Source organism: Zingiber officinale, chromosome 8A, assembly GCF_018446385.1.
Source record: "Zingiber officinale cultivar Zhangliang chromosome 8A, Zo_v1.1, whole genome shotgun sequence".
Taxonomy (NCBI): domain Eukaryota; kingdom Viridiplantae; phylum Streptophyta; class Magnoliopsida; order Zingiberales; family Zingiberaceae; genus Zingiber; species Zingiber officinale.
The window spans coordinates 30,497,200-30,520,568 of NC_056000.1; the positions used below are offsets into that span (position 1 = coordinate 30,497,200).

Sequence of the window (23,369 nt, forward strand, 5' to 3'; positions counted from 1 at the left end):
ACTCACCTCATTTACATTGGTAACTATTAATATTGTAGTAAAAAAAAATGATAATCTTCCATTAGGCCTTACATCAGTCCATACTATTTGGAAGGTTCCAAAAAGTAAATCTGAGAAAATCATTTTACATGGAAATCAAGTGATCCGTGAGAATCAAGTGATCCGCTATGCATTTAACATATCGTGAAAATCAATCTCATGAAAATATTCAACAACTTTAAATTTGAATTGAATTCCATAAAATTTTTAATAAAATAAACTTAATAAATAAATTTGAATATAATTAAACTTGGCTTCACTCACCTCATTTACATTCTTAACTATTAATATGGTAGTAAAAAAAGATAGTTTTCATCCGAGCTCGGGCTCCTATAAAACTGTCCCATACGATTTAAAAATGAGGTAAATCACAAGAATATTTGTTCGATATAGTAGACCTTTGCATAAGGTCAACTGATCCACAAAGCATTTCACACGTGTTGAAAATCGACCTCGTGATATATTACAATATCGTATATAAATACTAACGGTATCAATCCGTGAGAGCTTCCTAACTATTAATTATTTTTTTAATGAAAGTCCTAACTAGTAATATTGTTAAGTGATGTGTTTACATGTTTGTAATCATTCCGTTGGTTAATTCAATTTTGTTGGTGACGGGAGGAGAAAATAATTATGATTTTTCAAATTAGGAGGGTATTTTGACAATATGTAGAATGTGAGTTTTTTATTTTAAAAAATAACTGGTAACAATATTAGACTAAAATTAAAGTATCCCGATCAACTATGTACTCGAAACGTCTCTCGACGTGAGGCAAATAAATCGGCGCTCTGCTCACCGTTCGCTGCCACCTTCGTGGTCATGTGATTGCGAGGAAACGGCGCCTCGGATGAGAGAAGGCTGCGCCGTGATATGTGATTTTCTTTCGCTGCGAGAAGGGCAGGTGCTTGTCGGGATGGAGGTTATCACAAATGAGCCTTTGCTAAGAAAAGATGAGGGATTTAAGCTCCTCCGTTACTTTCTTTTCTGTTTTTCTTCTTTACCTCTATAAATCGCTCGAATATAGCAATCATCTTGCGTATTTTTGTAGGCATGTCTCTCTTCCACGAAATTTAGTTTGCCGCTTTTTCAGGTTCCTGAGAATTCAGGAAATCATTGTTTGGGATCTGTTTGATTAAAAAAAAATTAGCCTTTTGCAGTGAGGTTTGTGTTATTCGGTTATGTCCATTTCATCGTTGTTGATAAAGTAATTTTTTTTTTTGCGTTTTGATAAAGAATCTGTTACATGAGTAGCAGGATTTCTATTTGGAATTTGGGGAATGATGCTTAGGGTGATTCTTTTGGTCCTTCTCCTTCTTCATGAGACTACAGCTGCAAATCTTCCTGCAAAATGGCAGACCTTGAGTGGTATGATTATGGTTTCTCTATCAATGTTATGCTCTATGAATGCTTGTTTGCAATACTCAATGGGGGGAATGATTTTGTAAACATTACAGAAGCAAATAAAAACAACCCTCTTTGTTGTTTTTCTTTACAATGTATATTCCCAATTGTGGTATCAAAATTTGATTATTTTTTCCTACTATTTGATATTATGCCAGCTAGACCACAATCATAGAATTGAGAACCTTTTATTTGATTAATGAAGCACAAATCAATAATGTGTCGGAGGGCATGCATAGATTGCATGTGACGTGGTCATTACAAAGAGATATGTAGCATATTAATGGCAACGGGCTCTTGTTTTTGTCTAACCTGTAACCTTTTTTATGTAGAATTGTGGCCCCGGATCTAGGGGTGAGCATTGGGTTAATTCAGTCCATAAATTAACCGAATTAATTGAAAATCGATTTAATATTGGCTAACCGAATCGAATCAAAATTTTACTAAAATCTAATTAATCAAATCAAATTAAAAATTGATTATTTTGATTAACATCGAATTAACCGAATTTGTTTAAAAAATAATAAAAAGAATTTATACAAAATTAATACTAATTAACCATAAGAGTGATGACATTTTTTTTCATGATGATGTGATGTCAGGATAAAAAATTATTATAGCATAACTTGGTTTTGTTGGTTTGCTTGATGCTTCAGTTTACCAGTAGAACTTTGCATTATCCGCATAACAAACCTATGATCCAATTAATGTAGTGATAAATTGCTAATTCCATATGCAAGCCAACATTATGCTACCTACATAGCAACAATTGAGGTGGTGCTAATTCGCAACAATTGAGGTATTGCTAATTCACAACATTTGCAGGTGGTGCTCCTTTGGTCATAGCACAAGGTGGCTTCTCTGGAGTTTTCCCAGAGTCCAGCCAATATGCCTACCAGTTTGCACAGGCAAATAGTGTGAAAAATGTTGTTTTATATTGTGATCTTCAGATGACAAAAGATGGAGCTGGGATCTGTCATACGGATTACAGGCTTGATAATTCCACAACTATTTCATCTGTCTTCCCTAAAGGGCAGAAAACTTATCCTATCAATGGGAAACAAGTTCGAGGATGGTTTGCAGTTGATTTCACTTCAGATCAATTATATAACAACGTTTCATGTGAGTATAACAATGATTGTACCTGCTGTGAAGTATTTTATTGTTGTCCTTCTAACTGGCAATGGTAACCAAGACAAAATGAATTTGAATTCTGGAAATCTTTTCACCAAGAAACTCTGCATGCAATTTTTATCTTATCATGAAAGTGATACTTTTACTTGAGAAAATTCCTCTTTTATTGGTTTATATTTAAAAAATTGAGGTAATCATGATTCCTAAAGTAAAAAAAAATAAATACCTATTATATTAGATGGAAGGAATGGGTTGCTCCTATTCTTGTTGTTGTTAAAGGAGAGTTTTTCTTGTTCATATGAATATTAAAATCAAGATGCATCTATACTAGTAATGATTTTGTTTCTATTGTGTGGAGATTTTAAATGGTTCATATAGTGACTAATTGCTCATTATCTTCTTAAGATGATAACAAGTCATAATTTTTAGAAGATAATAAGTTATAATTTTTTTTCCCTTTGAAGTGATTCAAAGTATCTATTCCCGACCAAGCATATTTGATGGAAGTTTGCCGATATCCATGGTTGAAGACGTTACTGGACTTCACCCTTCTCAATTCTGGATAAATCTTCAGGTAAGTGCATCAAAATCCTAACTTTGCGTCTTTTTATAACATAGATACAAACTAATACATATATTGATAAATAGACTTCATTATTCTTCTTTGTTTTTGTCCATTCTTGAGTTAAATACATGAGCTTGAAAAGATAGCCAGTTTTAGAAATAATTTGACTACGGAGTTGTCACTAAAATGCTCGTTCATCTCCATGAAATGGATATTCCACGGCTATCTATAATTTTTGACATTATAACGTCTTTCAACATGCTGCAGTTCAACACCTTTTTCAAGGCTCACAATCTGGATGCTGTGGACTACATTACCTCAGTTTCAGGACAAGTAGTTATAGATTATATCTCTTCTCCAGAAATAGATTTCTTAAGAAGTTTGATGGGAAAACTCGGAAGGTCCAAGACAAAGCTCATCTTTCGATTCTTGAGCGTGGATGATGTTGAACCTTCCACAAAGAAAACATATCAAGCCTTCCTAACTGATCTTGCCACTATCAAGTCATTTGCTTCTGGAATTCTTGTCCCCAAAAGCTACATATGGCCTGTTAATCATGATCAATGTCTAGAGCCCCATACTTCTTTGGTGGCTGATGCCCATGCCGTTGGCCTAGAAGTTTATGCAGATTACTTTGCAAATGATATGCCTGCAAGCTACAACTATAGTTTTGATCCAACGGCAGAGTATCTGCAATTTATTGACAACTCAGACTTCTCAGTAGATGGCGTGCTTACAGATTTCCCTTCAACAGCATCAGAAGCCATAGGTAAGAATACTTCACTAACCTTCTTTTTGTGTGCTTCAAGATTAAAAAATTATCTACATTAAATTTCTGGTTGGATAATAAAAAAAAAAACAAGCTAAAGTTTGTTTTATGGATGTACATAATGCCATGTCATTCTCCCTTGTTTTTGTTGCAGCTTGCTTGGCACACAACGACAAGAATGTTGTCCCTAACAAAGGTAAATAAGTTTTATAGCTTTTATAGTCTTTTTGGTTGTTGATGCTGATGGATTTTTTTCTCCTCACTATGATGTATGATGCAGGTCGACCATTGATTATAACACACAATGGTGCAAGTGGAGTCTATGCTGGATCCACCGATCTTGCATATCAACAAGCAGTAGCAGATGGAGCAGATATAATTGACTGTTCAGTTCAGATGTCAAAAGATGGAGTAGCCTTTTGTTTGGAATCTCCAGACCTTATGGGCCACTCAACAGCAGTACAAACATTTATGTCACTAGCTACGACAGTTCCTGAGATACAAAGCAACAACGGAATCTTCTCATTTGATCTATCATGGAGTGACATCCTAAGCTTGAAACGTAAGGAACTTTATGCTCTTTGTTGCCTGATGAGATTCAGTATTTCCTACAAAGGGGTAAAACGGCTAGGGAAAGAATTGAAGTAGATTTACAGGGAAGGGATAGGGTAATGTTTTAGTGTTCTATGAAATTTACTTTATTCTCTTTGTTTTCTGATGAAATTTTCCTACATGGGAGGAAAATGGTTAGAAAAGAAGCGAGGGAGATTTAAGTGGAAAAATATTGGGTAATATTTTTCATAGTCTGTGTTTCCTTGGGAGGAAGTAAACTAGAGTTTTCTTTCTCTCTGTTTTCTTAGAGGGAAGGGAGCTTGATTTCTAAAATCGATTAATTAAAAATATAAATAATTAAAATTTTGATATAAATGTTTTTAAACTTGAATCACAGAGTTTCCGTCAAAATGGCAAGTACATGACATGATATAGTTACGATTGTGCTAAACTTGCACTTATGAGTGGCTATTACTTTCTACTAACAATGAGAAGTAACTATTGTCTTATCACTCAAGCAAAAGATGTGCAAAATATGTCGTAGACATCCTTAGATGCTTACTTTTCTGTGGTTGATGATCTGATCAAAGAACGGTGTTCATCCTTATATTTTTTTTTCTCCTTTTTTTCCTCTTAAACATCATGCTTTTGAAATGCTAGTTGGCGTTGAGCTTAGTTACTTGGGAAAAACAGCAATGATCAAATTTTATTTTAGATAACTCCTATGCATATAAGAAGCTGAAGACTAACACAAATGAACTCTGCATTTAGGAACCTAATAAAAAATAAAGGAAAAGAACAATTTTGAGTGGGTGTTCATTACAATATTATTCATCCAATTGCTCTCATTTATTGCCTTCTGGTATTTATACTGTACACATGTATTTCAAGATCATAGAATAATCTATGGACAGTTTGTGAGAATATTAGAAAATATGAGAATGATATAGTGATCCTGGTCTCCTCTTTTTGTTATTTCCCTTTCAGCTGCACTGACAAGCCCCTTATCTCAAGCTGGCCTGTCAAGGAATCCTGCAGCTAAGAATGCTGGCAAGTTTATGACACTGGATGACTTTCTTAACTTTGCAAAAACTAGCACTGTTTCTGGAGTTCTAATCAACATAGAGGTACAAACGTCTATTCTCTTCATTGTTAGTGCAAAATATTTTCTAAGCATAACTTTATGGGGAAAATTCTTTTTTTTTTTCCTTTTTTTGCCTGTAATACAAGGAAAATTCCTTTTCTTCCATTCTTTTCATGTATTCAAGATTGGTACTCCCTCCCTTCATGTCTACATGAAAGACTAGAAAACTTAGAAGAAGAAAAAATCTTTTAAATGTATTCCATGAAAGAATCCTTAGTGCAAATAATTTCTACATCATTTTTCTGATTAATCACATGTTTTCTGCTTGCAGAATGCTGCTTATCTTGCTTCAAAGAAAGGCCTTGGAATAGTAGATGCAGTCTCTACTGCACTTTCAAATGCAAGTTACGACCAACAAGCAAATAAGCAAATCTTCATCCAGTCTGATGACATTCAAGTCCTCGCTGTGTTCAAGAAAAATCCCAGCTACACTCGAGTGCTCTCCATCGAGGAGACCATAAGCGATGCTCCCAAGCCAACCGTCGACGAGATCAAACAATTTGCAGATGCAGTCGACCTTCCCAGAACATCCATTGTCGCTGATTCAGGCTCCTTTATTTCTGGCTTCACCGACGTCGTCAAGAAGATGCACGCAGCAAACATATCGGTTCATGCGTCTGTCTTCCGGAATGAGTACTTGGCGATAGCGTTCGACTACTTCTCGGACCCCATGGTCGAGCTTGCTACATTTGTTGCTGGTGTCGAAGTTGATGCCGTCGTCACTGAGTTTCCAGCCACTGCAGCGGCATACTTAAGTAAGTACTTGCTTATATCTCCTAAGTCATCTTTGTTTACGTTAACTAGAGGTTTTTTGCTATCAATTTTGTCCAACGTCAACTTTGAATCTTTTCCAGGGAGTCCATGCTCAGACTTGAATGCCAAGCTGGACTACTCAATCTTGCCCATAGAGCCTGGATCTCTCCTCGCTTTGGCTCCGCCGGAAGCGTTGCCGCCAGCTGAAGCCCCTGCCCCTGCTCTCCAAGTCGCTGACATTCAAGATCCGCCACTACCACCGGTGATCGGTCGCTCCCAGACGTCGTCGGTGGTTGCTCCTCCGACGACCTCTCCTAATGGCCAACCGACAAATGCTGCGAGCCTGTCTGTTTGTCTCTTGGCGGTGGTGCTCAGTTGCCTGTGCGTGATGTATCAGTGATGGTGCTCCGTACAGTTTGTCTCATTTTATGAAATGGAAAAAGTTGCCTATTAAAATTTACGAGTGTGTTAAAAAAAACAAATGAGATGGTTAAAATGAAAGAGTATTTCAAATATGAACTAAATGGAAAAGAGTGTTTTTTTATATATATATTTTCTGTCAAGTAATTTTTGCATTTCGTCTCTTTAGTATTCTTCAGTGGTTCATGTATTTTACAGTTCTACATATACTAAAAAGTTTTAATATTTTGACAAATTTATATTTAAACATAGTGATGAGCAATGCTCCGAGTTATGAATTCTTAATTTGATGAATCGGGTGATTTATTTAATCTAATTTAGATAAATTAAACATATATTTTAGAGCGTCTAAATGATTATTCTCTATATATAATTAATTAATTATTAAAAGCTAAGGATTAAAAACATGCTACCCCAATGGGCTTTGTCGGTGAGGCCCATTTCCCATTTCACCAATTAATGGGCCGGCTAATTTTGGTCCGCATCTGGCGACTTTGAATCTATTTTACTCGAATCCGACGGCACAGGTAGTGTGGAGAGTCGTGACTTGGCTTTCTACTGCGCTCCCATGAATCATGCTGTCACAAGTCGCGCATGCCTCTAGAGATCTGCTCTCCATTTCCGTCGTCGATGACTGCAGTCTCGTCTTCCTCGCAGGAATATTTCCTAGGGTTCTTCCCTCTTCTGCTTCTCTTCTCGTCTCCGAGCTGCTCTTCTCTATTATAGATGCATCTGCGATGGATTTAGGTGGTGACTCCCGCGAGTTAAAGTTCTACGTAGACTAAAACTTTCTCGCCCATTGCCCCTGTGGCTTGTATACAGTGCATTCATTTTTATTTTTATTTTTATTTTTATTTTTATTTTTTGCTTCTCTTCTGATTCTAATTTGGGTATTGCACTTGGGTCAAATCTTTTGTGGCGCCGACAAATTTCTTCTAATGAATTGGCGATTGTTCCGCCGTTTATTGTGAGATCTAGTGATTGTATCTTGAGGTGGACGCAGGACGCTTGCATACATGAAATAGTGATCTTATGATTTTTCCTCTTCTTTTTTTTTTGAATCTTACTTTAAGATATTTTGCGTATCAAGAGGGCATCTGAGTAGTGAAGCAAACATCTCAACTTGTTTCTTTTCTAGTACTTAATTTTTGTTGCATTGTGAATTCTGGAACCCCGTATATTCTATGAAATGGTGTCATTATTTTAGAAGATCAGTTACAGAAATCATAGCATGCCATTGGAAAATTTTGGAAAAATTTAAAATAGTTGAAAAATTTTAACCTGATCTGCCTTTGCCTTTAGAGATAGATATACATGTTCGCACGCACAACTTCAGCATTCAACGAAAGTTGTTCCGAATTTGTGAAAATTAATTCCTTACCTTAAGAATTTTGAGGTTCTTAAGAAACTACAACTGTTTTCCCTCTTGCAGACTCTAAATGAAGCCTTACGAGATTCATTCAAAGATGAGTAGCTGCATTGTGAGATGACAATTGCTGAAACAATCAGCTTCAATGATCAACAACCCCAAAACAGAATGAAATTTATAATAATCTAAGTTTTCTTTCTAATCCATGGGCGAGTGGATTGTTGGAGCTGTTATCAACATAATTGGAAGCATTGCCATAAACTTTGGGACCAACCTTCTAAAATTGGGTCATGATGAGGTAATATTGTACTCCTAATCTCCTTGCATAACTAATTGCTAGTCAAGACAGTGGTACATTAGTTAGTGCTCACACTTGATGTTCATAAATTCATGTAAATGTCATTTCCATGTATCTTTATGTTTGTAGCGAGAGAGGTATTTCATGCTTATTAATGATGGAAGTAATAGCAAACTTAATATGAAATCAATCATACATTTCCAAACTTGGAGAATTGGTATGTCCTTTGACTGGTGTTTGGTTTCTCTATTCCTTATGTTTAGTCTTATTTAACATATTAAAGCTTCTTTAAAATCACTTCTGTTGCAGGTATTCTTTTGTTTGCTTTTGGAAACTGCCTCAATTTCTTTTCCTTTGCTTATGCCGCACAGGTCAAGTTGCATTTTTGTTCTTAAATTATAACATCATATCTTTCCAATGTATTAAATATTTTGTCAATTTATTCTTTTATCTGAAATTCACAGTTGTCTAAAAAACTATGCATTTATATCCATCTTTCCATCTGATGGCTGTGATTTCTGTGTTTTTTGGGTTAGCGTTTGGTTATCATGTATTTTAGTGAAAGTAATTGTCAACTTGGTGCTTTTGTATGCTTCTATGTTCCTTACTTTAATATTCTGTTTTTCCCCGTAAACTATCAAGAATGTAAGCTATTGGCTATTTATTTTCTTCTATTGCAACTAATTTAATGTATTTGCCTTATGTTCTTATGGAGTTAAGTATGACCTGTTTTGGGGGATGTTGGTAAATAGTAACACATGCTGAGTTCCATGATAAACCATGCCTTGTTCATTAGTTCCTTTTTTACCAAGAATAATTATAGCTCATTTATTGGATTGTTTTGCTGATGGGATGTCTTGTTTTTTCTGGCAGTCACTTCTCGCCGCTTTGGGTTCAGTTCAGTTTGTATCCAATATTATATTTGCTTACTTTGTGCTACATAAGACAGTATCAGTCAAGTATGTCATTTCAGGAAAAAAAAAAAAAGATTGTTTTGATAAGGCCTAATGTAGTATCAAATATATTGGATTTCATTTTGGCAACTTGTTTTGCAGGGTCATTCTGGCAACATCTTTCATTGTTTTGGGCAATATCTTCCTAGTATCCTTTGGAAATCACCAGTCACCTGGTTGTGCTGTTAATTCTATTGCCAATGTTAAGAAAATCAAATGATTGATTGCGTGCTCCTTCTATTTTTTCAGTATTCACACCGGAGCAACTGATTGCAAAATACACCAGCTTAGTCTTTCTTTTATATTGCTTCGCCTTGCTTTTGGTGGTTAGCCTCAATCAATATATTTACAGGTTAACTTTTTGCATGCTTTAATTTCTTGCTTGAAACTGTCATTTTTCTCTGTTTTTTTTAAAATAATTTTATCTGCAAATTTTGAAAAATTGTTCTAGTCTAAGTATTGGCTATTATATTTGACAGGAAAGGAGAAGCATATCTTGCAGTTTCTCAGAGTGACAGTCTTTATTGGTCTACATTGCTTCCATTTTCATATGCTACTGTTTCTGGTGCTGTGGGTTCCTGCTCAGTGTTATTTGCAAAATCATTGTAAGTTGGGGTTAGGAAAGATTTTGTAGGTTCCACAGGATAAACTGGATACTAAATTGTTTTAATAATTTTGTTTGTTTCTGCAATAATTTGGACTTTGTCGTTCCTTTTGTAATAAATCTGCCTCGGTTTCTCAGGTCTAACTTGTTAAGACTGACCATGAGCAGCAAGTATCAGTTCCATAGCTGGTTTGCATATTGTATACTACTATTGTTCTTATGTACAGCCGGATTTTGGGTAATGATGTCATTAAGTGTAAACTGCAAAGTAAACTTTTCGATTTGTTCAATTATACTGGAGCATAATGCAGCTATTATGACTTGGAAAAGTCTCACATAGTTTCTCATTGATTAAATCCTAGATGGCAAGATTAAATGAAGGCTTGTCTCTCTTCGATGCAATCCTCATTGTCCCTATGTTTCAGATTGCATGGACCTTCTTTTCCATCTGCACTGGATTTGTATATTTTCAGGAATATCAAGTGAGACTTTTGTTTATGGAAATGAGGAAATCCCTTCACATAGTTTGCACTGATTTGCTGAAACTGACTGGAATGGACTTTGGCAGGTATTTAACACCCTAAGAACGACTATGTTTGTAATGGGGATGGCATGTGTGTTCGTTGGTATTTCTTTGTTGGCACCTGATGACACTAAAGGTACCAACACAGTTTTGTTTATGGTTTACCTTAGGTTATTGTTAGATAAGCTAATTTTTCTTATAAAATTTTAGGATGCAGAGAAAATACTTCTTCATTGTCTTCAGATCCAAGCCTTTCAACTAATATGAACAGGTAACTTTACACTCTCATATAGGGTTGCTCATCGTAATCTTTCATGTAGGAACAACGTAGTGCCTTTCCAAACTTGAAAAACATAGCAAAGATGTCCGATTTAAAATTTCATGTGAGTAAATATGTGAAAGAAATTGGGTAGCAAAGAACGCAAAGCGTGTGTGTGTTTTTTTTTTTTTGTGAAATTATGCTTTACTTGTTGGGGTTGATCAGTAGTTTTGATGTATATAATGAATAGAATTTAATGTTTTGAATTGAAGACCATCCAAGATACTGACAGACGACACCGAAGCAAACCTGGATGGGTTGCTTGCAAATACAGTGCTTGCTAAAGCAAGACATATGCTCCTGAAGGCCAAGGTACTTCTACTGAAACAGAATAATTTCCTTTTCTACATTCGTGGGTAAAATATCCCAACACTGATTGTTCCATTTTTCCTTTTCTAGGCTGTTGGTTCTTTTTCCCTGGGTCTTGGTGAGGACTCGCAGGGTGCTTCTTCAGTACTTGTAATGCCTATGGTATCTTCAAGGACAACAGGGTTAAGAGACACCATCTTCGATCGAACAAAGTTCATTCCCCTAAGAAACTCCAATGATACAGAGATGCAGGAAGAAGTCTTTGATTGACAAGATCTTCTGCCACTGTTTGCTTGGTATACGTTCTAGAGATATGATTCTGCCAAAATTGTAAGTTCCAGGATCATAGATCCACATTTGGCATCCAAACATATTCTATACAGTATGCTTGTCGAGTGATCGATAGATTTTCTACTTGACGGTCCTCCTGGGAAATCTCTTTGGATTTGCTTCTTCATCGATGCTGTGAAGGTAGCTATGATTGTTGTATTCTGCAAGTTTATAAGATGTGAAAGGGCATAGCGTTTATCTTTTTTGAGTGTCCATTAGAATTTTGGTCAACTTGTCTGCTTGATCCTTTCGCCAACCATAAGCAGTTTTTTCAAGTGGAGACCTGAGTGATCGGTTCAAATCGATCATGCCCAAGTTAAAATGGTTGGATTAGTCTCATGAACTGTTACTCCTGTTAAGTTTAAGTATGTTCGAGACTAGTGATCTATCTCATAGATAACTGTAAGTTAATATAGACTTAGAATAGAAAACATAGAGAAAATATGTCGGGTGCCCAAAACAAAAAAAAAGAAAGAAAACTTTGTTAATACTAAAGCATAATTCTTCTTATTAGTATTATATATACTCTGGATCTTAAAGATTTAAAAAGGAATGATATCTTAGATAAAGAAATTTTATCATAAAAAAAATTTTCTATAGAAATTGATAAAATAATACACTAATATAGACAATTCTTAACTCCTAAATACTATAAATATTAAAAAAAAATATATCCTAAATATCATAAAATGAAAATTATTAAAAATAATAAAAGGGTTCAGAGATTTTTAAATTTTACATGTATAACCATTGATAGAATTTAATTCTGAATCCTGAGTCAAAATTATATCTTTTAAAATATTAAATTCTCCTATGTTGATCCTATATGATAATGGAAAAATAATGAATAAGTAAAGAGGCGACGTTTTCGTATGTGCGACTTAGATAACAATAAATTGGAGATGTTAAAATATCTATTTTTTTTTAATGCCAATATATGTAGCACTGGATAACTTGCTAAGTGTCCTTATAGTTGGTTCCAAAGCGAGATTAAAAGAGTAAATTATGATAAGTGGTCTCTTTATATAGAAGTAATTTTATTTGCCAAAAGATATGGGCATATCAAACATTAAATGAGCATCAATCTTACTATTGTAATTAATTACACTCATCCAAGCCACTCCTTAGAGTCCATCCCTAAGCTATCAAAAAAAAAGATAAATTAGGAGATCAGTTTATAGTAATTGTCAAATTGACTAGAAGTATCCATTATACTATTGTGCAAAAAGGCGGGTCCTGTCGCCCAGCGGCCCCCTAGGCCTGGCTCTACAGGGATCCTAGGAGGAGGTAAATCAGCGGTGAATGCTGGCCAGGGTAAAGCGTGGTGTCTCCGAAATTTAACACAGCCGGCCCAGATTATTCATCCAGTGCGCGTCTGTGGACCTTCGACCCTACGACTCATTGTGCAAGGATGTCACGCCTTAACCGGTTGATCCAGCCTGCGGGGGCGAAGTATCCATTATACTATGTTAATATTGAAGAGTGTCAATAAATAATGCATAAAGAAACAAAAGAATTTTAAAGAGAAATTGAGTACTGAAAATATCTCTAACACGGATTATTTAATAAATATGGATGACTTTAATGATCATTAAGATTACTTCTGTTTTAAAAAATTTTATTATTCACAAAATAAAAATTCAAATGTATAAAATTATATTTGCTTGTCTTACTCCTTGAAACTCCAAAGAAATTTTATGTTAAATGCTGTTTTTATGTTAAAAAAAATTGAGCATAGATCGAGGGAAAAGAGAGTCTATTTTAACATTCTCACCAAACAGTAAGCAATTAATTAGAATCAAAGCTCCTTGTTTGTTAAAAATTATTATATGGAGAAAATCATTGAGCTTAAAAAGACTGATTTGAAGTGATTTTGAGCTATTGCTATCTTAATTTTATTAAACTGTTATAATGATATTTATTTATAATTATAATACCATATCATTATCAATACCACAAATACATATTTATATGATTAATTTATACTACAGCTAATAAATATTTGTTCCCTGAACAACAATGGATGTCCCTAAATTAGTGTAATTTAGCACAAGAGTTGAATAGAAGACAGAAACAATTGGATGAGGACTACCATCATAAATCTCGACTCCAAAGTGAAAACAGACAGTTTGCTTGAATACATCATAATTTAAGAAATGCCGGTAGTTAAAAGTAAAACCAAGCTCTGAGTTCCGACTACATCTAGGAGGCCATGCCATTATCACGACAACGTATCTAAAAGATTCTGAATGTAGATTAAGGATGGGCATTGCCTTATTGAAGGATGAAAAAACAATGTCTACCTCTTAAGTTTGAGTTAGAAAAAACAAATCACAAAAGGAGATGAAGTAGATGTTCGAATGATATGATATCTCCTGACTGAACCTCTACCACCAGCACGGTTTTCATCAGCGGCCTGCAGTTTTCTTTGGCGGAGCTAGCTCCTCATCATCAGATTCGACATCACCATGCTGCCAGATGTTCAGCCTTTCTTTTTTCGCTTTCTCTTGGAATTCTTCGAGATTGTCAAGAGCTGCCTTGCGTTCCCTAGTGTCCCATCTCTTCTTTCTTTCTAATCTAGCAAGCCCTTCCTGCACTCATTTAGTTGAAATCAGAATCATACAACAGGCAAAAAGATCTATGTAACTTTTAAAAAAAAAAGATGCGGTTGGACCTGAAGCATCGCGGCATTGATGCTGAATTCACCTTCAACATCAACGAGAGTCACCATCAATATATTACCAGTTCCTTGTCCTCTTGGTTTCCCCCCAGAAGTATCTCGTTCTTCAATCATAGCCCTGAACTCTTTTGAGTTGTTCATTGTACACTCACTCAAATACTCTGCAGCTTCTAGACCAAAATCATCCTCCAAATTAGGCACTTTTACGTATGCAAGACTACAAAGCTGAGCTAAACCAGGAGCTGCCGACACTGAGGGGTCAAGAGGACGTAAGCGGCTATATGGAACAAATTCTTGGTTTCCATAATCAATATAGAAAACTTCAAATTTGTCATTTGGTGATTGCACAGCTCCTCCTCGTGGTCCATTTACAATCTAGAGATGGGCCAGATAAATAAAATATGATCAACATTTTTTAATATTATTGTTTAAAAAATAAGACCAAGAAAAAAATATCAGGAAATATGCAAGAAAGATTAATTTCAGTTGACAGATTCAGACAGGACCCAGATGCACGTTTCTGTGAACAAAAAACTTAATATTGTAGTAGTATGATAAACCATTGACAAAAGCACACTTTCGTCCAATATACTTAAGAACTACAGCAAGAGGTAGAGCGAGCAATCAAATAGAAAATGATATGTAAGTTTTGGTATTGTTTATTTGTCCTTTTTTCAGGTTTATTCTGAGAGGTATTGGCCCATATATTACAAACTATACAGGCACCTAAAAACCAATCCTTTTGAATCAACCAACAACTTATTAGATGTAGGATCTTTAGCAAATAACTTTAATACACAAACACGAGATGTTGAAATAAATCTTTAGTGTGTTAGAGTAACTTAAACTAATTACAGAATTGCTGAAAGGAGAGGTTACTGCATTGTTCCTGCTCAGTGGTTTAGTGAACCCAATCATGTCCTTCCTTTCATTGCCTTGTCCCACAAGTATATCACAAGTTATTCCAATGACTAATCATCAATATGCCTGATTCAGCCGTGGTATTTCAGATAATATAAGCTTGACTTCAGGTACGACACTGAAATTTTCTAGCATATTCATGTCACATTAGAGATTTAACGTGTGAACTGAGACTTTAGGGACAATGATTTTGGACAGAAAGAGTTAATTGGCACTTTTCTACCGGGCATAAGCTAAGAAAGATTGCTGAAGATTTAGTATTGTTTTGAAGTTTTACTATTTCTGAGGTCACTCCATAATGATTTTCAACTAAAAAGTCCAAATTCTGTGATTTGTAAATGTTATGTAATAAACCAGTTCTAGTAAGTAGGAACAATGAAAAAGTAGTCTGGAAAAAAAAAATTAAAGATACACTTCCACTAAATAAATCTTCAAGCAGCAATGAACCAAGTGGCTCACATAAATCATTAAAGATGGAATTAAATAAAAATTAAAATATACCATGGCTCTGTTCCAGGAATTATCGATGCTGAACTGAGCTAGGACAAGATCACCCTTTGAAGGATTAAAAGAGCCAACTAATGGAGCCTCCTTAATGTTTAGAGCAGCAAGTTGGTGCTGAATGGCAGACACCTTCTGATCAGCAACAGTTTGGACATAAAATTTGCCACCTCCAAGAACTTCAGTAACTACCACCTAAAGTTATAAAGACAACTTGAGATGATCATGTTTAAGAAATTCAGTTACCAAGATTTAAAAATTACTTTCTTTTGGGAGCACCTTGAGCACTTCTTTCTGTTTTGCTTCAGCAGAGGAAACATTTGAAACTTCTTTTGTTTCATCATAGTTCTCCCAAATCTGCAATGGGAAATAAAATTTATATGATCCATATCAGTTGTTCAAATAAAGAAAAGAACAATCAATCCTATTACCTTCAGCTTCTGGTGCTTTGCAGACTCTTCAGCCTGAGCCAAGAGATGAGCATCTGATATCTTGTCTGAACTAAATGAGATTTGAAGTCGTGCTAATCCAGCTTCCAAAAGAGTAACAGCCATATTGGTCCTAGACTCCCACAAGGATCCTAAGAATGTTCCAGTCCGATCGACAGTTTCAATCTCAATCTATCCAGTATAACAAAGAAGCATCTTGGTGTTAAAAAAAATGTTACCAAAAAATTATAATAAATTAGTGAATATTACCTCAACATCCCGCTGCAATATTTTTCTTCTCATCAATGCAATTGCATCATCTGAAAAAGACTCCTCACGACCAGGACAGCGAACGCCAGAAAATGAGAATGCAATTGTACATGTTTCCTTGGGAATCAATAACTTAAATCGATGACCACTAAGGACATACTCAACAACAGCAGTATGCCTCCTAGTCCTTTGCAGAAAAGGCAAGAAATCTCGTGATTTTTTAATAGATGCCTGTGTGGATAACATTTTTCTTTCATTATAGTTCCATGGCAAAACATACAGGAGAAAATCAACTATATATGATTCCACTACTGACCGTGGTTAAATCAGTTATGTGCATCACTGGAGAATCTTTTGCAGAATGAATCCCTTTCCTTGAATTAATTGCACGCGACTCAGCAGCCAGCAATGCATCATAATGATTTGACCTTTCTTCAAAATCTCGATGCCTGACTACAGTGGCAAAGCCTCGAGAGACAACCATCTCAGCAACATTCATTCCAGGTTGGTTAGTTGAGGCAGAAGAGTTATCATCAGCTCCACTCTTCACAAGGAAAACTGACCCAAAATCCATTACTCTAGAATCAGCTGGATTAGAGACTGCCCCATTGGATCCATCAGCTGCACCAACCTTCCTAGAGTATTCCATCGACACATTTACCTGACAATAATTTAACTGTGAGAATAACACAACCATAACTTCCATCATACATATCAAGCCAAGAACCATACTTGATTCCCAATAAGACGGGTGCGTAAGAATTCTTTAGCCTCACGGGCATATGGTGCTGGTTTCTCATCTCTTCTTGGATTCCCCATTTTAGGTGCTCTGATGCTTGAGAGATTGACTCTACGCTCAGCTAATGGGCTTCCAAATGGAGCAGCATCGTCAGCAACAACTACGCAATCACCACTTACAACCTCTACAACCTAAAAATTAAAAAAGCAATAACTTAGTTCAAATCAAGGTTTCAAACACATATGTATTGGTGGTATGCAATTGGCCCAATGCAGAAAAGCATGTTGTGGTATGCAAAAACATATCTGCTCAAACATTAAAATATTAATAAATATTTATATTGACATCTAAAGTATTATCATTTGTAAAATAAGTACCTAAGTTAACACTTACAAGTTTTATGCTGCTGACAAGGATAGTCTAGGGCTTTAACTTTCAGTTTAAATTGACTCAAAATGAACAAGATAAGGCTTTTCTAAGTTCACATGTAGACAGCATATGTCAAGGCAGAACATATGCAGCCACAATTAAAGCTTTTTAAAACCAGGGTTCAAGTGCAGAAGTTATAGGGTGCAAAGGCATCAATTTCAAGGAAGCCAAGCCAGCTAAAAACACATACTTTTCCAGTGAAATTTTGGTCATGAATGGCTTTTGAATTTGAAGCTGGAGGCACATAGTTTGTCCAGATTCTCAGGCGATCCTTCTTAGCTTGAAGTTCAGCAGCCTTCAACCTACGTTTGGCATCATCCTCCATCATGTTTGCACTCCATTCCACATATTTAGCAAAACCCTGTGGAGAAAAAAAAACAATATTTTGTTACAGAAACCTGTCTCACGTATTCAATTTTACAAGTAAATTTATACCACTCCATATTCACATTCACCAAACTCATACAAGAAAACATTTACCTCATCTCAAAAGAAACTTTTTTTATTTTTTCCTTTGGAAGAGCAATAATAATCGCAGCAAAGCAGAAAGTCAAACAATTGAACTCATAGTTAAGGAATAAGACTTATCACACAGAAGGTATCGACCTTGTTTAAGTAACATATACATAGAAAAGGTGCAATTTAGGGAAGTAGAAAGGACATATAACTTCAGTTTTTTGTTGTGTTCTTAAATAGATCCATTTTTTAAGTGTAAGATAAAACAAGCGTATGTGCTAGGTATGACTTTTCTCCTTCAACCTGTTGTTGAGAATATATAATTTCCTGTTGAATTGCAATTTACTGGAAAAGCTATATTTAAGAATGATCACTCAGATTATTTAAAATGGCTTGTAGAATTGTTCGCGAGAACAGATTCATTAAACAGAACTTATTGTGATAAGTTTTTGGACCAGATTTAGTTCATGAGAAATAAAAATATATTTTCCCTGCAACTTTTTTGCTGATTGATGTAATGAAAACAATGTAATGTGCAAACCTAAATTAATTCATCTCAACATATATTAAAGTAAAAATCATTTATAACTCAACTATTTTATTAATATAATAGAAAATCTAAATGAAAGAATATTAAATAGGAGAACAAATTGAATACATCTCAGCACACTTACATATGCTGAAGTGTGTCAAATATCAGTGAAGTATAGTGGAATAAATTTTAATTCAATTGACTATCTAATTATTGAACAGGAGTCTTAACGTAATGGTAAAGTTGTTGTCATATGACTTTCTGGTCATGGGTTCGAGTCTGCATTGGCGGGAGCTTCATGCTCCAAGCTACCCTTTTTTTTTTTACTATCTAATTGTTGCATTTTTACTATTAAAAGTAGATGAACCATGTGAATGAAGAGTATTAAGGAATAAACCTCATCTAAATGCATTTCTACACGCTTCAACTTGTGTTGAAGAGTGTGAGAGGTGGCACAACATGGTACCAAAACCATATTGTTTTGATCAAGGACCAAAAGTATGACATCAAATGATATTTTTTTACCTTGGCGCAACTAGATAGGAAATATGATTCAAAAATAAAAAATAAAAAAATCGTCCATATAATAACTCCCGAAGAAAATCTAACGTGAATATGGATTTTCAAAAATCAGGTCATTTTCATCCATGAGGCGGAAACTACAGAAGAAAAATTAACTTCAGATTGCTATCTTATCTATATTAATAAGCAGCAGTTCTGTGTTTGCTGTACAAATATAAAAAAGCATACATACATTCTGTACAAGCTCAAGTGCAAGGTCCTTTGCAGTATCACCATCTGGATAATAAACTGAGCCAATTAGATTGCTGAATTTATCTACACCTTCAAGAACAATTCTCACCTAAAGAAGTTTGGAGGTTAATATTAACTGAATGAACCAAATGTTGAAGCTCATAAACTGGAAATTACAAACAAACATACATCTCTGTTTAAGATGCGAGTTTCAGTAAAGTGCTTAGCATCCCTCCCAAATGGATCAGGTGCAACTTCAGTAAGTGATGCAGGAGATGCAGCAAGCCTCTGTGCCGATGTTAGTGGCGGCCGAGTTTCACCAGCATTTTCTCCACTAGTATCATCTGCTGCAACTTCATTCTCAGGAATAGCATCACTAACAGGCCTTCTTCCCATCGAAGGAGACTGTTTTATGATCCATTATTTTGTCATTTCAAAGTGAAATAGCAGAATACATTTTCCTCTGCCATAATTTTCATTTTGAGATAAGGCATACCTGGATCCCTGCTACAAAAACTTGCACAAACTGGAATGTGGGGAGGAGGTAGACTCGAACAGTGCTTCCATCACGAACCTGCTCCACAATTCCCTGCATAGGTTTCCCCTTGTTTGCAGCAAGCAACCCCATTGCATCTAAATTACTAGGATCACCAATAGCTGAAGGTGGCAAATTTCTCACAGCTAACTCTGAAGCACCAGGATCCTACAAGATTTAGCCAAAAAAAATGCATGATTCTTCCAGACTTATGAACAATAGTGTTCTAACCATATGTTTATGTAATTGCCTAGCTCCAATATAGCTAAGTTTACAAAGACAATCAAAGCCTCCAGTTTTGACCTTTAGCAGTTACCCAGCATGAGAGGTACTCATTCTTGAGATAATCAAACAAACAATTCAATAAGTAGCTTGGCAATGAGTGAATTAGAGAAATTGGGGTGTGAAGACAAGGGTGTTAGGCAGTGCTGATTAATAGAAGAAAAAAACACATATGGTAAAGAAAGATGATCACACAAGAGCCCACAAGATCTATGAAGTGCAAATTTTATTAACTAGCCTAGCTGTGAATTAGAAAAAGAGCTAGCATATGTTCAACCAGAGTTCTCTATAGTTGCAAGATCATTACTTGATATTAACACAAATAAAACATACAGCAATGCAAAATTATGGAATCTTAACCTAGAGTAGGCAAACCTAAAAAATTCCACCCATCATAGTTTGATATACATCGGGCAGCCATTAACATCCACAACAAACACATATAATAAGGGCCTTCATCTTCTGTGGATTAGAGAAAAAACCATGTGGATGATCACCTTGTACAGGAGAAGATTTTGAAAGCATCACCGGCATAAAACAGAGAAAGAGTACTAACCTTGGTCCAGCGCCCAACGCCCTGTTGTTTGGCTTGCTCTTCCAAATGTTGTAATTCTGCAAGGTATGGGCTTGCTTCGCCTTTTTGTTGGCCTTGCTCTCTTACCTGACAATAAAGAAATCTTAGCTCAAATATCAACATCAAAACATTTTTCTAAGCTATTGAGAATATACTAAAACTAACAAGAGGCACTGTGTATTCTTACTTTTGCCCATCCTTCAGAAACAACTAAGTATGCTACATTCTTCTCTCCAAGAAAAACAGTACCAAATTCTCTTCCAATTGAAGGAACAATGTAGTCCACCCTGAATGTGACTTCCTAAAAAAAATATCAAGATTGTGAGAAGGATGTTGCCTTCCCTAATGGTATGTAAAATATCCACAAGTTAGATAAGGACCTTCCCAATACAAAGCTTTCTCAAAAACTCCCTGCTCTCCCAGGCAAATGGCTCATCAACACCACCGCGACGAGCCTAATCCATCATATAATAGTCACAATATAATGCATTAGGAAAAACTAAGGCACGCATGACAATGAACAATTTCCAAGTGAAAAGTAGTTCATCCATTAAACACAAGAAAAAGAAGAAAAAAGTGTACTCATGCATGACCTATTACTATTAGGAGTTAGGGCATCTCCAATGGTTAGAGCTCTAAGAGCATCTCCAATGCAAGGTTTTTGAAGACGTTTGTGAAATGAAAAAGTTGAACAAAAAAGTTCTAACCATTGTGAATACAAGGTTTGAAGTTTATAGTTCAAGAGCAGTAGTGAAATTTCAAAGATGCTTTTTTATCTTGAAATTGATGTAATATGCATGTAGCCATGCAATTACATGTTATGAATTGTACCACACAAAAATCATTTAGAGATCTAACTATTGGAGATGTTTCAATAGGTTTTTAGAATGTTGATGTGGCATATTGGGATCATAAAAAAAGCTTTTGTCGAACTCTAACCATTGGAGATGCCCTAAATGGGCTTTTTTATGGTCCCCAATATAATAGTCAGAATATAATGCATTCGGAAAAACTAAGGCACACATGACAATGAACAATTTCCAAGTGAAAAGTAGTTCATCCACCCAAAAAAAACATACTCATGCATGACCTATTACTGTTAGGAGTTGGGCATCTCCAATTGTTAGAGCTCTAAATGAGCTTTTTGTTGGTTCCCAATATGTCACATCAAAAACATAAAAACCTACTACTCTCCGCTATAAAAAAAACCTCCCTATAACTTTTTTTGTAGACCCTACATTATCAAATCACACATTTTTATTTATTATTTATTAGTAAATGGTCCCACCCACGTTACTAATTTTAAGAGAAAAAACAGCTTTGAAATTTCACTACTACTCTTAAAATAAAAACCTCAAACCTAGTGCTAACCATGGTTCAAGATTTTTTGTTCAGATTTTTTGATTTCACAAACCTCTCAAAAATCTTGCATTAGAGATGCCCTAAAACACCATCGAACTAAGGGCATCTCTAATGGTTAGAGCTCTAAATGAGCTTTTGTCATGATTTCAATATGCCATATTAGTAATATAAAAGATTATTAAAATATCTCTAATAGTTAAAGCTCTAAATGAGTTTTTTTATGATCTCATTCATTGTATAAATTGCATGGCTTCATGCATATTGCATCAAATTCAAGACAAAAAAGAAGGTTTGTATTTTCACTACTGCTCTTAAACTACAAACCTCAAACCTCACCTCTACAATGATTTTAACTTTTTATTCAACTTTTTGAATTTTACAAATCTCTCATAAACCTTACATTGGAGATGCCCTAATAATGAATTTTGAAGGTGCATTTCTAGTCAAACTTTTTTCATGAAAAACGAGAGAGAAAGAGTGCATTGTTCTGCTCAAATGTTGAAAAAAAAAAGCCAGATTTACATAGTTCACTGATAATTCCAAATAATGTGACAGCCATGTGACACTTAGTTACCAGTCTAGGAGTAATCAGGGAAGATAAAGTGATGGTTTTTTCAGGAGGTATTGCTGCTTTTGTATTTCCCATTATAACCAAGGAGTCTCCAGAGGGGACAGCCTTAACTTTCCCCCTCAACCATCCTGCTGTTGCAGTTGCAGTTGCAGATGCCATGTCAATAGCTGATGCCTAAAATCAGTATACAAAACGCCACATTAAGAAAAGTGAAGGTATGACCCAAAATAAGAATTGGAAAGTTTATTCGTAGACTATAAGTCCAGTCGAGTGTGCACTTATTTTATAATCGCGAGGATCATCCAATAGATCCATCAAAACTTGATCAATTGTAATGAAAAAGTCGACAAATAATATAGAAAACATAACAATCGTGCAGAAATATATCTCTAACGGGTAACACTTAAAACAAGTACGAAACTTGCATAAAGGTTCGATCTTTCACAGATCTAGGGAACAGCAAAGGCATCACAATTAATTGGATTGAAAATCATGTTAGATCTCAATGTTAAAAACACAGAAACCGGATCAGAAAATGCAAGAATCCTCGTACGACTACGACCAAAACATAATCCCCGCAGAATAAAAACCCCTTTCTCAATCAAAAGAGGAAAAGACAATCTTTCCTCAGAGGGAAGCCCGATCTAGTTCAAACGCAATGGACCTATGGAAGAAAGGCCTGACCTCAGCTGATCTCACAGACGAATAGCCTCCTACGGATCAGAAGCGCCTTATCGAAGAGAAAGACACTACTTGACGCTAGCGCCACCAAATTCGGCGCAAGGGGGAAGAACTCGTTCGTCGGAAGTACGCCGCAACCTAAGCTGACCGGGGTAACGCGAAATTTGAT

The 23,369-nt window shown here is 35.5% G+C and overlaps 3 protein-coding genes across 6 annotated transcripts; 2 read left to right on the forward strand and 1 right to left on the reverse strand.

Annotated features, from left to right (window-relative positions):
• The first annotated feature begins 787 nt into the window (after nt 1–787).
• LOC122008276 (glycerophosphodiester phosphodiesterase GDPDL7-like) lies at nt 788–6,900 on the forward strand. 3 transcript variants are annotated; one of them, XM_042563955.1, is made up of 11 exons: nt 788–962; nt 1,092–1,204; nt 1,298–1,408; nt 2,270–2,566; nt 3,043–3,152; nt 3,411–3,912; nt 4,067–4,108; nt 4,193–4,474; nt 5,452–5,591; nt 5,880–6,363; nt 6,463–6,900. In XM_042563955.1, the coding sequence occupies exons 3-11, from the start codon at nt 1,321–1,323 to the stop codon at nt 6,759–6,761; spliced, it is 2,244 nt and encodes a 747-aa protein (XP_042419889.1). In that variant the 5' UTR covers nt 788–962; nt 1,092–1,204; nt 1,298–1,320; the 3' UTR covers nt 6,762–6,900. The 3 variants fall into 3 exon arrangements, with proteins under 3 accessions (XP_042419889.1, XP_042419888.1, XP_042419890.1); XM_042563954.1 differs by having other exon boundaries at nt 788–1,204; nt 1,295–1,408; XM_042563956.1 differs by lacking the exon at nt 1,092–1,204.
• A 411-nt stretch (nt 6,901–7,311) lies between these two features.
• Nucleotides 7,312–11,689, forward strand: LOC122008277 (probable magnesium transporter NIPA8). 2 transcript variants are annotated; one of them, XM_042563958.1, is made up of 14 exons: nt 7,312–7,528; nt 8,214–8,448; nt 8,578–8,665; nt 8,758–8,819; nt 9,322–9,407; nt 9,504–9,577; nt 9,651–9,753; nt 9,881–10,006; nt 10,144–10,273; nt 10,368–10,487; nt 10,574–10,664; nt 10,739–10,799; nt 11,060–11,159; nt 11,247–11,689. In XM_042563958.1, the coding sequence occupies exons 2-14, from the start codon at nt 8,356–8,358 to the stop codon at nt 11,424–11,426; spliced, it is 1,314 nt and encodes a 437-aa protein (XP_042419892.1). In that variant the 5' UTR covers nt 7,312–7,528; nt 8,214–8,355; the 3' UTR covers nt 11,427–11,689. The 2 variants fall into 2 exon arrangements, with proteins under 2 accessions (XP_042419892.1, XP_042419893.1); XM_042563959.1 differs by having other exon boundaries at nt 10,144–10,243.
• Nucleotides 11,690–13,738: 2,049 nt separating this feature from the next.
• LOC122008278 (ribonuclease TUDOR 2-like) lies at nt 13,739–23,369 on the reverse strand. The gene is made up of 17 exons (XM_042563960.1): nt 23,204–23,369; nt 22,523–22,693; nt 20,967–21,041; nt 20,774–20,887; nt 20,569–20,673; nt 19,692–19,898; nt 19,385–19,600; nt 19,197–19,304; nt 17,645–17,815; nt 17,019–17,216; nt 16,603–16,947; nt 16,287–16,517; nt 16,020–16,208; nt 15,868–15,945; nt 15,589–15,783; nt 14,161–14,541; nt 13,739–14,077 (listed from the first exon to the last, which is right to left on the reverse strand). The coding sequence occupies exons 2-17, from the start codon at nt 22,676–22,678 to the stop codon at nt 13,895–13,897; spliced, it is 2,952 nt and encodes a 983-aa protein (XP_042419894.1). The 5' UTR covers nt 22,679–22,693; nt 23,204–23,369; the 3' UTR covers nt 13,739–13,894.